This window comes from Pristis pectinata, chromosome 24 (genome assembly GCF_009764475.1).
Source record: "Pristis pectinata isolate sPriPec2 chromosome 24, sPriPec2.1.pri, whole genome shotgun sequence".
Taxonomy (NCBI): Eukaryota; Metazoa; Chordata; class Chondrichthyes; order Rhinopristiformes; family Pristidae; genus Pristis; species Pristis pectinata.
In genome coordinates this window covers 34,327,268-34,347,730 of record NC_067428.1, presented here as the reverse complement: position 1 = coordinate 34,347,730, position 20,463 = coordinate 34,327,268, and the positions used below count along the sequence as shown (strand labels likewise).

Genomic DNA, 20,463 nt, shown 5'->3' with positions numbered 1-20,463 from the left:
ATGGGTGGAGTTGAGGAATACAGGGAGGCAGAGGGAAAAGAAGAAGATACTCTCACCTTAGCCGAGAACCTGCTTGAAGACACTGTGAACAGGGAAAAGAGAACAGTTAGACATAAAACTGCAACAATCCTTCCACCATCACACACACACTGGCAGAGGTTAAGCAAGCCCTGGTCAAACAGTCTGAACCAAAGCTTCATTCACCGACAGTATTCACACTTATCAATACAGCAAGGTGCAGATCAAGGGCCACATTTTTCATTCATTCCCATTTCCCACATCAGTTATCTATAAAACTGGATTAAACTGCCAATTGATCACCAAATTAAAGATAGGTTTTATAGACCTAATGGATTGGGTTCTGAATCAGTTGGTCACAGGAGTGGGAAAGGGCACATGCACGGGAGGGACTGCTAAAGAGAGGAAGGACAAAGACATGTAGACAAGATTTGAACCCATGGCCAGTTAAATGAGAACAGGCTAATAATCTGCCCAGCACAGATGCCCTTAGTACAGTCCCTTCCCCAGATTAGCCCACACCACCCTGCATGCTACCACCTTTGGGTGTGAAGCTCAGCACCACACTGGGCAGTGATGGTTTGCACAACTTCTGCACTCAAACCAACATGCTCTCTGGATACTCTCAAAACTAAAGTGCCTCACTGACAACATCTGCAAGCTCTGCTGAATGGCTGTAATATCACCCCAGCCTGCACTACAGCACTTCCTTTTATACAAGCTAAACAAGCAGAGGGGATCCAGAGGAAGTAATAATTTCTGCTGCAGCAGGCTCCCTTACCTTGAAATATTATTTTGGTTCTGTCCAGCGGTGCCACTGTTGTCTTTGCTACAGCACCAGCGATCGCCCCAGAGATGAGGGAATTAATGATTTGCTGCTTCCCTCTCACTTCCTGGTACAGTCAGAACAAAAAGACACCTCAGCCCACAGCAGCAACATCCAATCTTCAAAAATGTTGCTTCAACAAGGCAAGAAATAACTTTACTTTAAACTCAATGTGTACAACATGAGTCAGTCCACACAGGGGAGGCACAGTAAAGCTACCTCTACAATGTCCCAAACACTCAGGACATGACTAACTCAGGTTCTGATTATTCTTCGGCCCCACACTCCTGACCTTTGGGCACCCAATGTGGAGAAGGGAGGGTCAATCATGACATCTCCTCATCAGTCTGCTCCTGGGCCTAGCATGGCTGGCCATTCACAGATCCAGAAAGGGGCCACCGAGGACTGCCTGCCAATATTCACAAGCTCCCCTCCCACCAGCTGTCCCTGGGGAGGGAGCAAGCAGTGTGTGCTAGCTCAGCGGAAGTCTTCAGGGAATGGTGGTATGCACAAGGACTGGGGTATAGCCGGCATAAGGAGTAAATTATTTAAGTTTTAAGTTATTTTGAAAGAATAAAAACAGATTTAGGCACATGGTAAAGCACCATCCAACACTACAGAATTAGTACAACACAGGTTAACTTCAAAAATACTGTCCCAGAAGATCAAAACATTTGGCCATTCAGTTGTCAAAGGAATTAAAATTGAATATGCCCCCCCCAAAAAAATTAACTCTTACTATTTACAGTACCAAGGAGGTATAGGATATAAAAGTCGTTATTTAAGTGAGATCATAGTTGGTGTGTATAAAGTTCATGGCCTCACAGCCAATAATATGGTTTTGTTGAGAATCCAATCCAATGCCACCTGGCACAACAAAAATGCCAATATTATGTTAGGATTGGGAAAAATGACCCACAAAAAGTACATGATATACAAGCAGGCACATTCTGAGTGATACTGGCAGATGATAAATAATTGGCCAAAACTCTGGAAGTACCGTGCTCTTCAAATTAAGTCACAGGATTTTATTTAAATCTCCCTGGAGCTATCTTTGACTTTAGTTTATGATCTCATTCAGAAAACATCAAATCCAAGATCACAGTATCCCTTGGTACTGCAGTGAAGCGTCAGCAGAGATACATTCTCACATGTCTGAATTTGGGCTTAAATCTGTGACCCTCTGAAGCAGAGTTAACACTGAGCAAAACCCTACCAAAAGGAGCTTCCTGTGGTTAAACGATCTGGAATGAGGGGAGATTGTTGCATGTTCATTTAGAATAGACAGCACTATCATTTACCTTTAGAAAGAATTACGAGACTGAGTCAGGAGTTGCGGCAGAGATCATATTTCCAATGAAAACAAGAGTTTAAAAGAAAAGGGGATAACAGCACATGAGAAAATGTCAGGCATGTAGAATTAGGAACCAGCTAACAAGGGCAGGAAACTGACTGGTAGTTTGTGTATTGTAATGCATGTAACTCTATGGACAAGATGTCAAAAGATTTTAAGGTGTCCAATCAACAATGGGAAGAATCCATGGGCAAGAAGCAAAGGAAAACTGATGCACTCTACAGAAACAAAGACGCAGGACTGAAAACAGAATCAGACAGCAGGTGCAAGTGTAACTAGAATATCTACTCCACCTTTCACATCTCAGGCCATTGCAAAGTACTTCTTTTTTAAAAACCGAAAAAGTACATTTGAAATCTGGTTACTGATGCAATTCAGGAAGGGTGGCAGCCAACCTGTGCAAAGCAAGCTTGCATGATGCAAAATTTAATAATTTAATAAAAGATGGGGCAGGGTTTATATGACGGTGGCAAGGTTAAATATGGAGGAAGAATTATGACTTGCTCCAGCTGCATTCCTTTACATAGAAGCTACAGCTGCTGGGAAACGTGCACAACCTGGTTTTAGGAAGATTGGCAGAGAGTTTCTTCAAATCCAGAGTCAGCTATTTTTGTGCCTGTGGTAAATCTATGAGTTGTTTCAGGTTTCTAAAATGTTAACACTAAGCAGCAAATGTACATACTGTTTAAGATCACCAGAAAATACAGCAAGGAAAGCTTGTAACAATTTTCAATAGAAAATGCAACTAGCTAACAGTTTATTTAGCAGTGGTACCCCAATCAGTTGCAGGAAACTGCCTAGACACTTCCATTCATCCCACACTATTTCCAAAAAAAGGGTACAGAAGGAATCTACACTGGGCTTCATGGTCAAGCTTGTTAGATCCATGGATTACAATGGTTTCGCCACACAATCTAACCTTGAACAATCAATAATCCATAACTGTAATATAATACTGAATTTCCTTCTACAACCAAAAGACCATCCACCCAAACATATTTAGAGCTTTTGCTTACCTACCTTCAGTTGGCCTGACTTGGAGGGCATTTGAACACATTAGAAGAAAGCCACATTATGCAGAGTTAGAGTCACATATCAGGCAGAAGGGCAGCAAAAGTTGCTTCCCAAGGTTAACATTTGATTTTCCACTTAGAGGGATTTGAATTCAATCGATGGATTGTTAGTTCACTACCACTGCATGATAATCTGAATGGCCTTTAATGCCCTTCACTGAAACTCTTAGCAAAGCAGCACAGGGAAAGCACATCTTGGTTCCAGACCCAACCACAACAGCTCAGTGTTTCTTCTCCAGCAAACATACATTCTGGGCAAGCACAAGGACCACCTTTACTCCATTTGTGTTAAGGAACCAGTCAAACCACAAATGGATCAAAGTTTAAATGCAGAGAAAAATTGCCGCAATATGCAATTAAAATGATAATGAAAACCACAAGAGTACGAGATTACTGAAGCCTTTCAGCACTGCTCTGAAATAAATGCTGTTTGTGTAGAACTTTCAGCATAAAAGAAGCATACTTAGCAAAACCCTGATCGACAACACTGTTTACAATCCACGTGAACCACTACCCAGTTTCACACACTTTGCGTCACTACCCTACCCACAGTTCAAATGTTCCTATGTCCCTCGTTCCCTGAAGGCACGGTAACCTGCTACAGTACATTCTAAAGGTACCCATTCAGTTGCAGGCCATTCTAATGATACAATGCCATCTGAGCTATTCTCCTTCCCCCACCTGTTATTGAACAGTGCCCTATTCAACTCTGACACCTCAATACACTCCTGGCTGACATCAACTCAATCAACATAAAAACAAATTCAAGATACCTTGGTCTACATGGCTTCACCCTAAACTAGGAGCTGTTGTTGCATAAAATGTGTCCTCACTAGACCTGTAATCTAAGACAATTTACCATTGAGTGCAAGGTCATCATTTTCTACTGTGACCCAAGGCATTTCACATTTTCATTCTGGGCTCCAAGATTTGATCAATAGGGCAACCAATGCAACTTCAGAGTCTCAAATCAACCCAATACATTATCCATTCTTACCTTCACTTGACTAGGAGCAGCTTCAAGAGGTTTCTCTGCAACATTCTCCATACCAATACTCCTCACACATACAGAGCAGCGAGGATCATAGGAGTCCTGCAAAAGAATTTTTAAAAAATTATGTTAATGATTCATTGAAAGAGAAAGGGAAGGGGCAGGGTCACATAGTAAACAAACACATGACCTTCTGGTTACGTCCAAGAAAACACCTTCACTGCAATGTGGAGTTTAATTACAGATGGTATTGGTATAGTACATTCAGCTGTAGATTTTCTGCTCAGGTTCTTCAGCTCAATGCACCGCATCCAGGACAAATAATCTGCACATTATGAATCTATCCTCCCCATTCAATACATTATGAATCTATCCTCCCCATTCAATACTTAACCAAACTTACAACACATCCTCCTCCCAATCTTCTCCAATGTGCTGGAGCACATTGAGGTTAAGAAAGAGGCAGTGTTGGAGCTTCTGAAAAACATTAGGATAGATGAGTCCCCGGAACCAGATGGGATATACCCCATTACTACAGGAAAGGGGGAGATTGCTGGGACGTTGAAGATAATATTTGCTTCCTCCCTGGTCACAGGAGTGGTACCAGAGGATTGGAGGATGGAACATGTTGTTCCGTTGTTCAAGAAAGGCAATAGGGATAATCCTGGGAATTATAGACCAGTGAGTCTTACGTCAGTGGTGGCCAAGCTATTGGAGAGAATTCTTAGCGACAGGATTTACAAGCATTTGGAGAAGCATAGACTTATTAGGGATAGTCAACATGGCTTTGTGAGGGCCAGGTTGTGCCTCACCAGCTTAATTGAGTTTTTCGAGGAGGTGACAAAACAAATTGATAAGGTAGAGCGGTGGATGTGGTGTATATGGATTTTAGGAAGGCGTTTGACAAGGTTCCCCATGTAGGCTCATCCAGAAAGTCATGAGACATGGGATCCATGGAGATTTGATGGCAAAGATTCAGAATTGGCTTGCCCACAGAAGGCAGAGGGGGGTAGTAGATGGAGAGTATTCTGCCTGGAGGTCAGTGACTAGTGGTGGTCTGCAGGGATCTGTTCTGGGACCCCTGCTCTTTGTGATTTTCATAAATGACTTGGATGAGGAAGTGGAGGGGTGGGTTAGTAAGTCTGCAGATGACAGAGGTTGGAGGCATAGTGGATAGTATAGAAGGTTGTCATAGGTTACAATGGGATATAGACCGGATGCAGAGTTGGGCAGAAAAGTGGCAGATGAAGTTCAATCCGGAAAAGTGTGAAGTGATACACTTTGGAAGAACAAACAAAGATGGAGTAAAAGGTTAATGGCAGGATTCTTAGCGGTGTGGAGGAACAGAAGGATCTTGGAGTCCAAGTCCAGAGATCCCTCAAAGTTGCTGCACAAGTTGATAGGGTGGTTAAGAAGGCGTATGGTGTGCTGGCCTTCATTAGTCGGGGGATTGAGTTCAAGAGCCGCGAGGTGATGTTGCAGCTCTATAAAACTCTGGTTAGACCACACTGAGAGTTTTGTTTTCAGTTCCGGTCGACTCATTGATATTAGTCACATGCACATCAAAACACACAGTGAAATGCAGCTTTTTGTATTACTGAGGATGTGCTGGAGGCAGCCTGCAAGTGTCGCCACTCTTCCGGCACCAACATAGAATGCCCACAGCTCCTAACCTGTACATCTTTGGAATGTGGTAGGAAACTGGAACACCAGGAGGAAACCCATGCAGACACGGGGAGAACGTGGACACTCCTTACAGACAGTGGCCAAAATTGAACCCGGGTCGCTGGTGCTGTAATAGTATTACACTAACCACTACACTACTGTGAAAGTTTAGAGACGGTGCAGAGGGAATTTACCAGGATGCTGCCTGGATTAGAGAACCTGTCTTACTTGGAAAGGTTGATAGAGGTGTACAAGATTACGGGGGGCATAGACAGAGTAGACAGCAAGCACCTTTTCCCCAGGGCAGCAATGGTCAATACCAGAGCACATCCATTTAAGGTCAGAGGAGGAAAGTTTAGGGGAGATGTTAGAGGTAGGTTGTTTAAAAAAAACAGAGCAGTGGGTGCCTGGAACACACTGCCGGGGGTGGTGGTAGAGGCTGATACAATTGGGACATTTAAGAGACTCTTAGATAGGCACATGGATGAAAGAAAAATGGAGGGTTATGGGCTGTGTAGGAGGGAAGGGTTAGATTGATCACGGAGTAGGTTTATATAGGTCGGCACAACATCGTGGGCCGAGAAGATGTTCTATGGATCTACTGAGCCCAAGTGTACCCTACAGCCCACAACTCTGCAGTTACCCTGTCTTTTTGAAAACACCATTTTCAAATAGTGCACCCACAGCCTCTAAGACCGTAAGACACGAGCAGAATTAGGCCATTCAACCCATCAAGTCTGCTCCACCATTCGATCATGGCTGATTTATTTTTCCCTCTCAACCCCATCATCCTGCCTTCTCCCCATAACCTTTGATACCTGTACTTATCAAGAACCTATCAACCTCTGCTTTAAATATACCCAATGACTTGGGTATATGGCAATGAACTCGACAGATTCACCACCCTCTGGATAAAGAAATTTCCCCTCATCTGTTCTAAAGGGACATCCTTTTATTCTGAGCCTGTGCCCTCTGGTCCTAAACTCTCCCACTACTGGAAACATCCTCTCTACATCCACTATCCAGGCCTTTCAATATTCGGTACGTTTAAATGAGATCCCCCTCATCCTTCTAAACTCCAGCAAGCACAGGCCCAGAGCCATCAAATGCTCCTCATACATTAACCCTTTCACCCTGATTTCTGAGATCATTCTCATAAATCTCCTCTGGACCCTCTCCAACGTCAGCACATCCTTCCTTAGATATGGGGCCAAAACTGCTCACAATACTCCATTTGTGGTCTGACCAACGCCTTATAAAGCCTCAGCATTACATCCTTGCTTTTATATTCTAGTCCTCTCGAAATGAATGCTAACATTGCATTTGCCTTCCTTACTACTGACTCAACCTGCAAGTTAACCTTTAGGGAATCCTGCACTAGGACTCCCAAGTCCTTCTGCACCTCAGAGTTCTCAATTCTCTCCAGTTGAGAGCCTGCAGCTGATAGTTAGCTTTTGGCTACACCAATAAACCTACTCAAGAGAGGAGTAATGTTCAGATGCTTAATCAACTGCCCAGGAAATGCACAATATCAATCTTGTTCATTGCTCAAGGCACTTTAAAATAAGAGGGTGAGGCCAGTCGGCCCCTTCAGCCTGCCCTGTCATTCAATGTGATCATGGCTGATCTGCCCCAGACCTCAACTCCTCTCCTGTGCCAGTACCACACAGCCTTCAATTCCCCTGATCTTTCACCTCCAGTGATTTACCCTCCACAATCCTTTTGGGTAGAGAATTTCAGAGATTCACTGCCCTCTGCAAGAAGAAATTCCTAAATACCTCAGTTTTAAATGACCTTCTAATCATGTCCCCTCATTCAAAACTTTCCCACTCATGGAAACATCTCAACATCTACCTGTATGTAAGATCATTCCTCAATCTTTTTAACTCCAATGAATATAGATCTAATGATTTTACCAGTTTGTGATGGAACAACCCTCTCATCCCAGGAGTTAGCAGAGTGAATTTGTTCTTGACTGCACTAGAATGAAAAGTTGATACATCACTTTTCTATTAAAACAGTCCAAAAATCAACAATACAGGCAGCAAATACAAGGTTTCAGTTTAATCAATATTCAAAGCTCTCTGGCTTTACTCCTATTTGTGATTGACTGAGTTTCCAACATTAAGTTGAGTTTCAGACGCAAACAACTGATTGATCTAAAAACTAATTGTTTGTTGTAACTTTTGAGGCCATTATGGCAGCGCCTGCAGTGGTATTTGCATGGATTTTCCCCACAGTGACCATTATAAATCTCAAAGGGAACTCAAAGAGTGGAATCCAGCTCTCTCTCCAACAAGAAATTATGCAAATACCTTGCATTTATACACATCCTCAAACATTTCACGGTACCATAACTCTACAGAAGGAAAATGTACAATCAGCAAAAGAAAACTTTGAAAAATGTAAACTTTAAAGCAAATTCTTAGAGGTGAAGTGACTGGAAATTTTAGGAAAGGAATTCTACAGAAAGAGAGAAAGGAACTCTGGAGGAAGTACACAGATAAAGGGACTGGGTTATGGAGAGATTTAAATAGAAATTCTCAAAACTTTCAGAAATCTGGAGCCAATGCAGAGGACAGAAGAGCAGGTCCCTGTTTATGCAATTAGCATCATAAGATCAGACCAGATGGAACTGAGGGCCTCCACAGTCACAGTTATAATTACATAATTTCACTACTGATCACTACTGGGTCACATGAATGAGGTGCTAAAGGGGTTAACAATGCTGCTGATAATGCACCCCAGCAGCTCAACACTTTCAGGAGAGGCAAGGGGAAAAAAATCAGCTAGGATGACAATAGGAAAGGGAAGGAAATAAATATATAATGAGGAAAAGTTAAAATACTAGAATACGAGTCTAAAAGAGAAACAAAATGTAAATACATTTAAGCCAACCAGCAAATAATGGAAAAAGTGGCCAAACTTGTAGTTTTGATAAAAATCTAGGTACAATTTTTGCTTTTCAGATTTCTATGATTTCAAGCATTTACTGCTTTTGTTTCATCTGCACGAGATTGATGCTGCATCATTTCATTTCTTTCAAAGCAAACATTTATCCTTGGACACAATCCAACTTGTGACAAAAGTCAATAATGTCAATGTCTTTCAGTGTCAGGCAAACGATGCAAGATTCATGTCCTCTGTTGCTGAATATTGTGAAATGACTAATGTTGAATCATGCTCCATCTGCTGTCATGCCTGCACGATGTCATCTCTGCACACATCTGACACTACCTCATCTAAAACCAAATGGCTAGCTATTCCTTCCTGAATATTATGAATCCATCAAAACAAAACAAGGAGGGTTACAGGCAGGGACAAGCTTTCATGGGGCACCTTTGTTGACCTCAGGAGGCCATGAAGAGATTTACAGTTAATTTGATGCCACTGACCAAGACTACAGACCAGGTACTGGTAAATAATCCTATTAGTACAAATGGGTACTTGATGGTCTGCATGGATATGGTGGGCCAAAGATACTCTGTTTTGTATGACTTTTACTGAAGTTCATAAAATACTGGTCTTCCATCACTGGAACCTGGTACAGATTCAGCCCATATTGTCAGCATAAGAACTCACTCTCCAATGGAGACAGGAGCCTTACATAGAATACGGAGGCAGCAATGGATTAGGATTAAAATCCATTCATGCCACAGGGCTCCCCATTGTTGAATAATCCATCCCCAATTTTTGTCCACAGTCCATTACAATATACAGCAATCTGAACAGGACAGAAAACAAATATTGTCAAATTTGGATTAAAACTTCTGCTCTAAGTGTTATTAATGATATCAGGTAGCCAAAAATCGAAGATACAGAAACCCATAGAAATTCTTCTCAATAACAAAACAATCCTGTTCAGTCAGTGAGCCTAATCATAGAAACTTACTGCGCCATTTGAAAGGGCCATTCAATTTAGTGCCACATCCATTCTCTTCCCCATAGTCTAACAAATTTGCCCTTTTCTCATATCCAATTTTTTTTGAAAATTCCTATGGCATCTGATCCCACATCCTTTCAGGCAGTGCGTTCTAGATCTTAATACTATGTACAAACAAATCTCAGTTATTTGAAATTTATATTCCCTGGTTAAGTCAGGAAAACAATTTCTACTTACTTGCTGCTTGGCACTCTCTCCATTCCCTATAATTTTGTTTACATCTCTGAAGGTCTCTTATTAGCCTTCCCTGCTTAAGGAGAATGAGCCAAGCTTCTCCATAATCTCTCATTTATTACAGTACAGAAAGTGGCTGATAAACACATTTGATCCAGGCTGGCTCCTAATAATCCCATCAGCCTAATTCCCCTTCTAATTTTCCTCTGCAGCCCTGCAAATTATTCTCCCTCACACAGGAGTATAAACCTAGGAGCAGAATTAGGCCATTCAGCCCATCAAGTCTGCTCTGCCATTCGATCATGGCTGATTTATTTTTCCTTCTCAACACTATTATCCTGCCTTCTCCTCATGACCTTTGACACCCTTCCTAATCAAGAACCTATCAACCTCGGCTTTAAATATACCCAATGACTTGGCCTCCACAGCCATCTGGCAATGAATTCCACAGATTCACCACCCTCTGGCTAAAGAAATTCCCCCTCATCTCTGTTCTAAAGTGACGTCCTTCTATTCTGAGGTTGTGCCCTCTGATCCTAGACTCTCCCATCACTGGAAACATCCTCTCCACATCCACTCTGTCAAGGCCTTTCAATATTCAGTAGGTTTCAATGAGATCCCCCCTCATCCTTCTAAACTCCAGCGAGTACAGGCCCAGAGCTATCAAACGCTCCTCATGCATTAACCCTTTCATTCCCAGTACCCTCTCCAATGCCAGCACATCCTTCCTTAGATATGGGGCCCAAAATTGCTCACAATACTCCAAATGTGGTCTGACCAACACCTTATAAATCCTCAGCATTACATCCTTGCTTTTATATTCTAGTCCTCTCAAGGTGAATGCTATCGCTGCATTTGCCTTCCTTACTACTGACTCAACCTGCAAGTTAACCTTCAGGGAATCCTGTACTAGGACTTCAAAGTCCCTTTGTACCTCCAAATTCTGAATTCTCTCCCCATTTAGAAAATAGTCTACACCTTTATTCCTTCTACCAAAGTGCATGACCGTACACTTCCCTACACCGTATTCCATCTACCACTTCTTTGCCCATTGTCCCAACCTGTCCATGTCCTTCTGCAGACTCCCTGCTTCCTCAGCGCTACCTGCCCCTCCACCTATCTTTGTATGATCTGCAAACCTGGCCACAAAGCCATTAATTCCGTCATCCAGATCATACAGTAGCGGACCCAATGCTGACCGCTGCAGAACACCACTAGTCACTGGCAACCAAACAAAAAAGATCCCCTTTATTCCCACTCTTTGCCTTCTGCCAGTCAGCCAATCTTCTATCCATGCTAGTACTTTTCCTGTAATACCATGGGTTCCTATCTTGTTTAGCAGCCTCGTGTGCGGCACCTTGTCAAAGGCCTTCGGAAAATCCCGCTTTGATTCTCTTTCCACTTAACCTACACTCCCACTCTGTCTGTGACCTCCTGCACCGTTACAAGGCGCAATGCAAACTTGAGACACAATACTTCATCTTCCATCTGAGCAAGTTGTAGCCTGTAGGACTCAACACAGAATTCTTCAGCTTTAGATAACTTGCTCTTCCTTTCTGTTTGTATCAGGCCATTACTACACACCATCCCAGTTTTCCTTTATTCTTTCATTTGTATATTCTTGCCTGCTGGGCACGTCCTGGTAGGTCAAACTATATAACATCACCTAGACCCAACAACATTAGCAACAGATTACAGAGACAAAGGAGTTTAACTGCATTATTTCACCCTCTCACAGATATTCCCCTCATTACACCCACTGCCCTCCCCCATCCTCTCCACCACTTCACTTTTCTCTCTTCCAGTTCTGATGAAGCGTCTTTGACCTGAAACATTAATCTTGCTCTTTCAATAGATACTGCCTGACCTGCTGTGTTTTTCCAACACTTTGTTTTCACTTCAAATAACTATTGGTGCATTCTATGCACCAGTGAAGGAAGTAAATGTTTAGGTTAGTGCCTGGGGTAGCAATCAAATGGGCTGCTGTGTCCCAGATGGTGTAGAGATAGAGGGATTTTAAACGAGATTTGCAGGGGGAGGGGACGAAAAAAGGTCATGCGAGGACTGCAGGTATAGACAGAAATCAAAGGTTTGTATGTGATAGAAATGTTCTCAGGTGCATCTATTTCAATGCAAGAAGTATTGTAGTAAGGCAGATGAGTTTAGTGTGTGGATTGGCACGTGGGATTACAACATTATTGCTATTAGTTGGACTTGGATGCAGGAAGGGCAGGACTGGCAGCTTAATGTTCTGGGGTTCCGTTGTTTCAGAGGTTATCGAGGGGGAGGGATGAAAGAGGGAGGAGTGGCATTACTAGTCAGGGAAAATATCACAGCTGTGCGTAGACAGGACAGCCCAGAGGGCTCATCTACAGAGGCCATATGGGTGGAGCTGAGGAACAGGAAAGGTGTGGCCACACTAATAGGGTTGTATTATGACCGCCCAATAGTCAGAGAGAATTGGATGAACAAATCTGTAGTGAGATAGCAGACCGATGTACGAAACAGAAAGTTGTAATTGTAGGGGATTTTAACTTTCCACATATTGACTGGGACTCCCACACTGCGAAAGGGTTGGATGGCTTGGAATTTGTCAAATGTGTTCAGGAAAGTTTTCTAAATCAATATATAGAGGTACCAATGAGAGAGAATGCAATACTTGATCTCCTATTAGGGAAACAGACAGGTCAGGTGACAGAAGTATGTGTACGTGAGCATTTTGGGTCCAGTGACCATAATGTCATTAGTTTCAAGTTAATTATGGATAAGGACAGGTCTGGTCCTTGAGTTGAGGTTCTAAATTGGAGAAAGGCCAATTCTGTGGAAATGAGAAAGGATCTGGGAAGGGTGGATTGGGATAAGTTGTTTTCTGGCAAGGACGTGCTCAGTAAGTGGAAGGCCTTCAAAGGCGAAATTTTGAGAGTGCAGAATTTGCATGTTCCTGCCAGGATTAAAGGCAAAGTTAACAAGCATAGAGAACATTGGTTTTCAAGGGATGTTGGTGCTGTGGTTGAGAAAAAGAGAGAGGTGTATAGCAGGTATAGGCAACTAGAAACAAATGAGGTACTTGAAGAGTATAGAAAAAGAAAGAAAATACTAAAAAAGGAAAGCAGGAAGGCAAAAAGAAGACATGAGGTTGCTTTGGCAGATAATGTGAAGGTAAACCCGAAGGGTTTCTACAAGTATATGAAGAGTAAAAGGATAGTAAGGGACAAAATTGGTCCCCTAGAGGATCAGAGTGGTCATCTATGTGTGGAGCCTCAGGAGATGGGGGAGATCTTAAACAGTTTTTTGTGCATCAGTATTTACTCAGGAAACTGGCACAGTGGACATGGAAGGAAGGGAAACAAGCACTAGTGTCATGGAACATATAGAGATTAAAGAGGAGGAGGTGCTTGCTGCCTTACAGCGAATAAAGGTAGATAAATCCCCCGGGCCTGATAAGGTATTTCCTTGGACCTTGAGAGAGACTAGTGCAGAAATTGCAGGGGCCCTGGCAGATACATTTAAAATGTCCTTAGCCACGGGTGCAGTGCCGGAGGACTGGAGGGTAGCTCATGTTGTTTGGTTGTTTAAAAAAGGATCTAAAAGTAAACCAGGTAATTACTGGCCGGTGAGCCTGACATCAGTAGTGGGTAAATTATTGGAGGGTGTTCTGAGAGATCGGATGTACAAGTATTTGGACAGCCAAGGGCTGATTAAGGATAGTCAGCATTGGCTTTGTGCGTGGTAGGTCGTGTTTAACGAATCTTGTAGAGCTTTTCGAGGTTACCAAGAAAGTAGATGAAGGAAAGGCTGTGGATGTTGCCTACATGGACTTTAGTAAGGCCTTTGACAAGGTCCCACATGGGAGCTTAGTTCAGAAGGTTCAGACACTAGGTATCCATGGAAAGGTTGTAAACTGGATTCGAAATTGGCTGTGTGGGAGAAGACAGGGAGTGGTATTGGATGATTGTTTCTTAGACTGGAGGCCTGTGACTAGTGGTGTGCCTCAGGGATCTGTGCTGGAGCCATTGTTGTTTGTTGTCTATATCAATGATCTAGATGATAATGTGGTAAATTGGATCAGCAAGTTTGCTGATGATACTAAGATTGGAGGCGTAGTGAACAGTGAGGAAGGCTTTCAAAGCTTGCAGAGGGATCTGAACCAACTGGAAGAATGGGCCAGAAAATGGCAGATGGAATTTAATGCAGACAAGTGTGAGGTGTTGCATTTTGGAAGGACAAATCAAGGTAGGACATACACAGTAAATGGTAGGGCACTGAGGAGTGCGGAGGAACAAAGGGATCTGGGAGTTCAGATACATAATTCCCTGAAAGTGGCGTCGCAGGTAGACAGGGTTGTAAAGGCGGCTTTTGGCATCCTGGCATTCATAAATCAAAGTACTGAGTATAGGAGTTGGGATGTTATGGTGAGGTTGTATAAGACATTGGTGAGGCCAAATTTGGAGTATTGTGTGCAGTTCTGGTCACCTAACTATAGGAAGGATATTTGTAAGATCGAAAGAGTGCAGAGGAGATTTACTAGAATGTTGCCGGGTCTTCAGGAGTTGAGTTACAGGGAAAGATTGAACAGGTTAGGACTTTATTCCCTGGAGCGCAGAAGAATGAGGGGAGATTTGATAGAGGTTTACAAAATTATGAGGGGTATAGCCAGATTAAATGCAAGTAGACTCTTTCCACCTAGATTAGAAGATAAGTACAAGAGGACATGGCTTTAGGGTGAAAGGGGAAAAGTTTAGGGGGAACTTCTTCACTCAAAGGGTGGTGGGAGTGTGGAACGGGCTGCCATCTGATGTAGCAAATGCGGGCGCACTCTTGAGTTTTAAGAATAAATTGGATAGATACATGGACGGGAGAGGTCTGGAGGGTAATGGACTGGGTGCAGGTAAATGGGACTAGCGGAATACCCGTTTCGGTACAGGCTAGAAGGGCCGAATGGCCTGTTTTCTGTGCTGTAGTGTTCTATGGTTCTAGATCCTCAAGCAACATTGAAGCCGCATTTATCTAACCAAATCTAACCAGGAGGGCATGCATTTAAGGTGGGGGGGGGGGGGGGGGGTAGGTTCAGAACAGACGTGAGGGGTACATTTTTTTTTACTGAGAGAGTGGTGGATGCCTGGAATGCGTTGCCTGATAGGGTGGTGAAGGCAAACTCATTGGGGGCTTTCAAGAAGGCTTGGATGGGCACATGAATGAGAGGAAAGTAGAGGGATATGGGCATTCTGTAGGCAGGAGGGAATAGCTATGTCGGCACAACATTGTGGGCCAAGGGCCTTTTCTGTACTGTACTGTTCTATGTTCAAATGACAATTATTCAATTACATTCCTGACTTAAGCCTTGTAGAATAGTGGAAAAGCTTTGGGCTGTCAGGAGATTGTTCACTTTTAAAATTCCAAAGTAAACTTTATTCATCATAAAAAACTATATACAGCAATAAAACAGTGCAAACCTTTACATTCATGTACGGATCAATCATTAGTGTTACCATTTTATAAAGAACCACAGCACTGATGCCACTCGTGTGGCTCCCTGGGGTGATACCCCAATCCCATATTAACAATAGTTAAGGGGCTTCCTCGCCTGAACCCGTCCCTCCTTCTCCTGTGGCAGAAGAACCCTAAACGGTAGTCCTTCCCCACCAAGCCCTTGCGTTGGCTGCACCCAGCTTCAGTGCGTCCCTCAGCACGTACTCCTGCAGCCTGGAACGTGCCAGTTGGGCAGCATTCCCCTACGGACATCTCGCAGTGCTGGGAAACCAACAAGTTTCGGGCAGACCAAAGTGCATCTTTCACCGAGTTGATGACCTTCCAGCAGCAGTTGATGTCTGTCTGTGTGTGTGTCCCCAGGAACAGCCCATAGATCAGAGAACCCTCTGTTACGCAGCTGCTGGGGGATAAAACGTGACAAGGACCCTTGCATCTTTCACCACACCCTCCTCGCAAACCCACAGCCCAGAGGTGGGCGACCATCTCATCCCCAGCGCAGCCCTCCTGGGGGCAGCGCGCACTGGGACTTGTGTTTCTACCATGCAGGAAGGATCTGACTAGGAGGGCCCCTCTCACCACCAGCCAAGCGAGGTCTTGGTGCTTGTTGATGAGTTCTGGTGATGAGGCATTCTGCCAGATGGTCTGGACAGTCTGCTCAGGGAACCACCCCACAGTATCCATCGAGATTGTTCACTTGCCACAGACTACCCAGCCTCTGACCAGCACTTGTATCCATGGTATTTGCAGCTAGTACAGTTGAGGTTCTGATCAATGGTAACCCCAGTACATTGATGGCAGAAGACATAGCAATAGTAATGCCATTGAATATCAAGTGTAGGTGATTAGACACGCACTGGAGATGGTCACTTCCCGGCATCTGTGTGGTTCAAGACTTACTTGCAACTTAACAGCTCATTTCTGAACATTATATAGGTCTTACTACATTTATGTGCATTACACTGCATCTGCCATTTATTTGCCCCCGACTCAATTTGCCTAAATAACCTTGAAGCCTCTCTGCATCCTCCTCAGAACCCTACCCAGTTTTGCGTCACTGTAGTAACTGCTGTGGAATAGCTTGGCAAGAGGTGGTGCTAGTTCCAGGGTGCAGGAGGGCTCAGGCTTTCACAGCAGGATGTTTTCTGGCCTCTCAGCCTTTTTCTTGGCATCACAAATGGTCTCCTGTTGCTTAAATTTCTATGATTTGAACATCAAGAAAATGTGACAATACATGATAGTGGACAAGACTAACAAATCACAGTGTAACTGGTTTTCAGATTTGCAGGCATAAGTGTAGAAGCTATACCAAAGCGATGACTGGGGCGGGACACAGAGTCACTTAGAGTCACATAAAATTCACTGGTTGAAAGCCCTGGTGGATTTTTAAACTCTCTATAGCTCAGGGCACTGTAGCATGTTGTAAGGAAAAACACCAAGCACAAATCACAGGCTGCTCTTTGATTCTCACTGGTTTGTGTAGCTCTGTTCCATACCGCGCCATGCATTTACCAACTGACACATTTTAGCATTTGCAATGATTTCAATTCCCAACCTAATTATGTGGTTCAATTAAATACTAATTAACTATCTTTGCTTTACACCAGATTGAATTAAAGTCAAAAATGATTGTGAATGCCCTGGGGTGTTGCTGCTCTGAACACAGCTCCCACTTGTGAGCACCATCACAACTTACACTTAACAGGACTGAAGAAATTTTGACTTTCCACCAGTCTACAAGGGGTACCAAAGCCCATCACAGTCGAGCAGCAGGCTGGTTCTGACTCTGGATGTGGGCTACACCTAGCTTTACAATCCCAGTAGAAGTCACTTTGCAACAATGCCACAGTTACACTGTAAATGCAACCCCCCACCCCCACCCCAAATCTTCCCCAAAAGATCCTTTAGGAGGGCAACAAGATCTGACTTAGCACTTTTAGCATAGTAAAATATCTTCAGAAACTTCAGTGAAATTAACAGTATTTGTTAATGAGTTATGGACAGGAGACCAAGCACTTAATCGTAAACCAGTTTTAAGGACAGCCTTAAAAGGAAGAAGGGGAAGTGAGCTTTTGGGAAGCAATTCCTTGGAAAATAAGGGCATGGACACCTTTGGTACAGTGCAGCAAATCAGGAATGATGAGTGGAAGAGTGCAGAGATCTCTACAGCACTGACACACATCACTGACCATGACCTCAATATTCAATGCGTTCAGGACAATAGGGAGGGAGGAGACAACTGGAAACAAGATATGTAAATTAAACAGGCACCGAAAGACTATCATGCTCAAGTTTGACCTTTTTTTTTAAAAAAGAAAAGGATGACAAAAGACAGCAAAGAGCAGAAAGGAAAGAATAGACTCAAATAACAATCGAGTGATGAAGGTGGGAGCTGGAACATCCTAACTCATGAAATGGACTTGACAAAGCAAAGGAAAAGTCTCAGTGACTTAAGTAACTTCCCAAACTCAAAACTTCAAACTGTATGAACAGAGAGAAAAAAAAACACCCAGAACAAGGGTGGAGACAACCTAAAAATTCTGGAGACACGAGACTGCAGAGGCTGGGATCTGGAGCAACAAACTGCTGGAGAAACTCAGCACATTTCTCTGCCTCCATCTCTCATTCACTGCCACATCTCCCAACTGCACCACTGTTCACCTCCCCTACCTGACACAACCTGCCTGTCATCTTGCACTCCTCCTCAGTCCACCAGTCACCTCAGACTCCTTTCTTTCCACTCCTCTTCATACTGGCCATCTCCACTCAGTCCTGATGCAGGGTTTCAACCTGAAGTGTTGACAATTCCTTTTGTCCCACAGATGCTGCTTGACCTACTGAGTTCCTCCAGCAGATTGTTTGTTGCTAAAAATTATGGTCCAATTCCAAAGCCTCCAGGTGCTTTAGTACATGCAAAGTCAAAAGTGAGGATGTTTGCTTATGATCATACAACATTTAATACCACGCACAACCTCTCCACAATGAAGCTATCTCTGCGGCATGCACCATGGCCTGGAAAACATTCGTGCTTGACCTGACAAGTAACATTCATCCCACACAGTGCCCAACACCAACAAGATGATATCTAACCATTACCCCTTGATAATCAGTGGCATTACTTTGGAGAACCTATCACATATTATTAGAGGGTAATAATCGATGAAAAAGTTTAAGTGGGCCAGCCACAATTACTAAAGCAGGTCACTGGCTGGATATTGTACTACGTGACTTGTCTTCCAACTTCTGACAGCCCTTCCCACAGTAACAAGTATGATGGAATACTCTTGACCACCATAGGTAAGTACTCTCTCACAACACACAAGAAACTGAACACCTAAAACAAAGCAGCTATTTGACTGGAACACCACCTGAAATGAGTCATTCCACCATCAGACCATCATGGCTGTGGTGTGTGCCATCCACACAATGCACAACAGCAGCTTCCAGACCTAAACTACTTTCAGCTACAAGGACAATGGCATCTGGCATTTGGGTACACACATGCCAAGCCCCCCTACCTCTTCCACATCCCACCCCCAACATCTTCCCACCATCCACAAATCTGACACTATCCTAAATTGGAAGAATCTAGCTGACAGGTACTGGTTAAATGTTCTGGAACTCCATAATAATTTTATCACATGGCTCATTGCAGCTGCTCCCTGCCACCTTTCCTAGGGAAATTTGGGAGGAGCAATAAATGCTGGCCTTACCAAATTAATAAATATGAATTAATAAACATAAACAGCTTTTTATTTGTTTGAAATCTCAAAAGTATTTCAAAATAAATGCTTCAGGATGAAGACCCTTCATCAAAACTAGGAAAGAAAAAAAGAGAACAAGTTAGTTAGTTTTCTTCTTCTCTCATTCCCACTTCTGACAAAGGGTCTTCAACCTGAAAAATTAAGTCTACTTCTCCTTCTGCAGATGCTGGCTGACCTGCCGAGCGTCTCCAGCAATTTTGTTTTAAATTCAGATCTATAATTAATGTTTGGTCAAAGGGAAACCAGTCCTTTGAAATTTTCCTACTTACCAGTTGAAGAACTTTGAACTCAATCAGGAAGAGGTTCTTCTTGGCATTGTTGCTTTAGGAATCATCAAGGCAGCAGCAGACTAAGGAGAACATGAATGTAAATTTCATGTACAGTCCTGAAGGTTGCAAAATACTTAACGACAAAGGTCCATGAAAGCACAAAACTGACAATTTACGCTAATACAAACTGTTAACTTAAACAGCTTTTTCCAATCACATGGTTCAAGAGATAATCTGGAAGGGAAAATGACTCAGCAATAACTGTGGCTACAGCTAGCAAAAAACTAGCCTTTAATGCACCACCTCCAGAATAAAGAAACTGGGGACCCACCATAAGTCAAACAAGATGTACAGTAGTCTGATGATTTTTTAAGCAGTGGCATACTGCATTTTTCAGTCATTGGATAACAACCAATCAGGTACTTTTTAAGTGTACTGCAATTATTGTTATAACCAGGGCATCCAATTTGTACACAGCAAATTCCAACAGATAGCAATTTAACAACAGTCAAACAATCCATTTAGTAAGATAGGTGACAGGGTAAATATTGGCCAGGAAACCAGGAACAACTCCCCATTCTTCAGAATAGTGAGATATTTTCTATCCAGCCAAGGGGAGAGAGCCATTTTAACATCAGTGCAGAATGTTTTGTAATGCGCTTGGCCTAGACTTTTTCTCTGCATCATTCTTGTCTCAGGTCAATGAAACTAGCAGGAAGAAAGGAATAATTGATCTGCTATAGAAGAGAGGCAAAAATGCTGTCCATAAACTCAAGCCTTGTCCCCGGTATAGAGGCCAAAGTTTCAGCCCTTTCTGATAAATCTGTCAATATTACACGCAGCAGTCTGGACTATGAACATAATCCATTGACCTCACCTCAACAAGCAGAAGTAACTGG

At 43.1% G+C, this 20,463-nt stretch overlaps 1 protein-coding gene across 2 annotated transcripts in view; it reads right to left on the bottom strand.

Annotated features, from left to right (window-relative positions):
- slc25a42 (solute carrier family 25 member 42) overlaps nt 1-20,463 on the bottom strand; it is a 43,869-nt gene that overhangs the window by 17,861 nt on the left and 5,545 nt on the right. Inside the window, exons 2-5 of one of the 2 annotated variants that reach the window (XM_052038172.1) lie at nt 19,565-19,644; nt 4,269-4,364; nt 800-911; nt 57-82 (exon numbers count right to left, since the gene is read on the bottom strand). In XM_052038172.1, the coding sequence (XP_051894132.1) occupies nt 57-82; nt 800-911; nt 4,269-4,319 (189 nt within the window). In that variant the 5' untranslated portion in view covers nt 4,320-4,364; nt 19,565-19,644. The remainder of the gene's footprint in view (nt 1-56; nt 83-799; nt 912-4,268; nt 4,365-19,564; nt 19,645-20,463) is intronic. The other variant, XM_052038173.1, reaches the window with a different exon arrangement.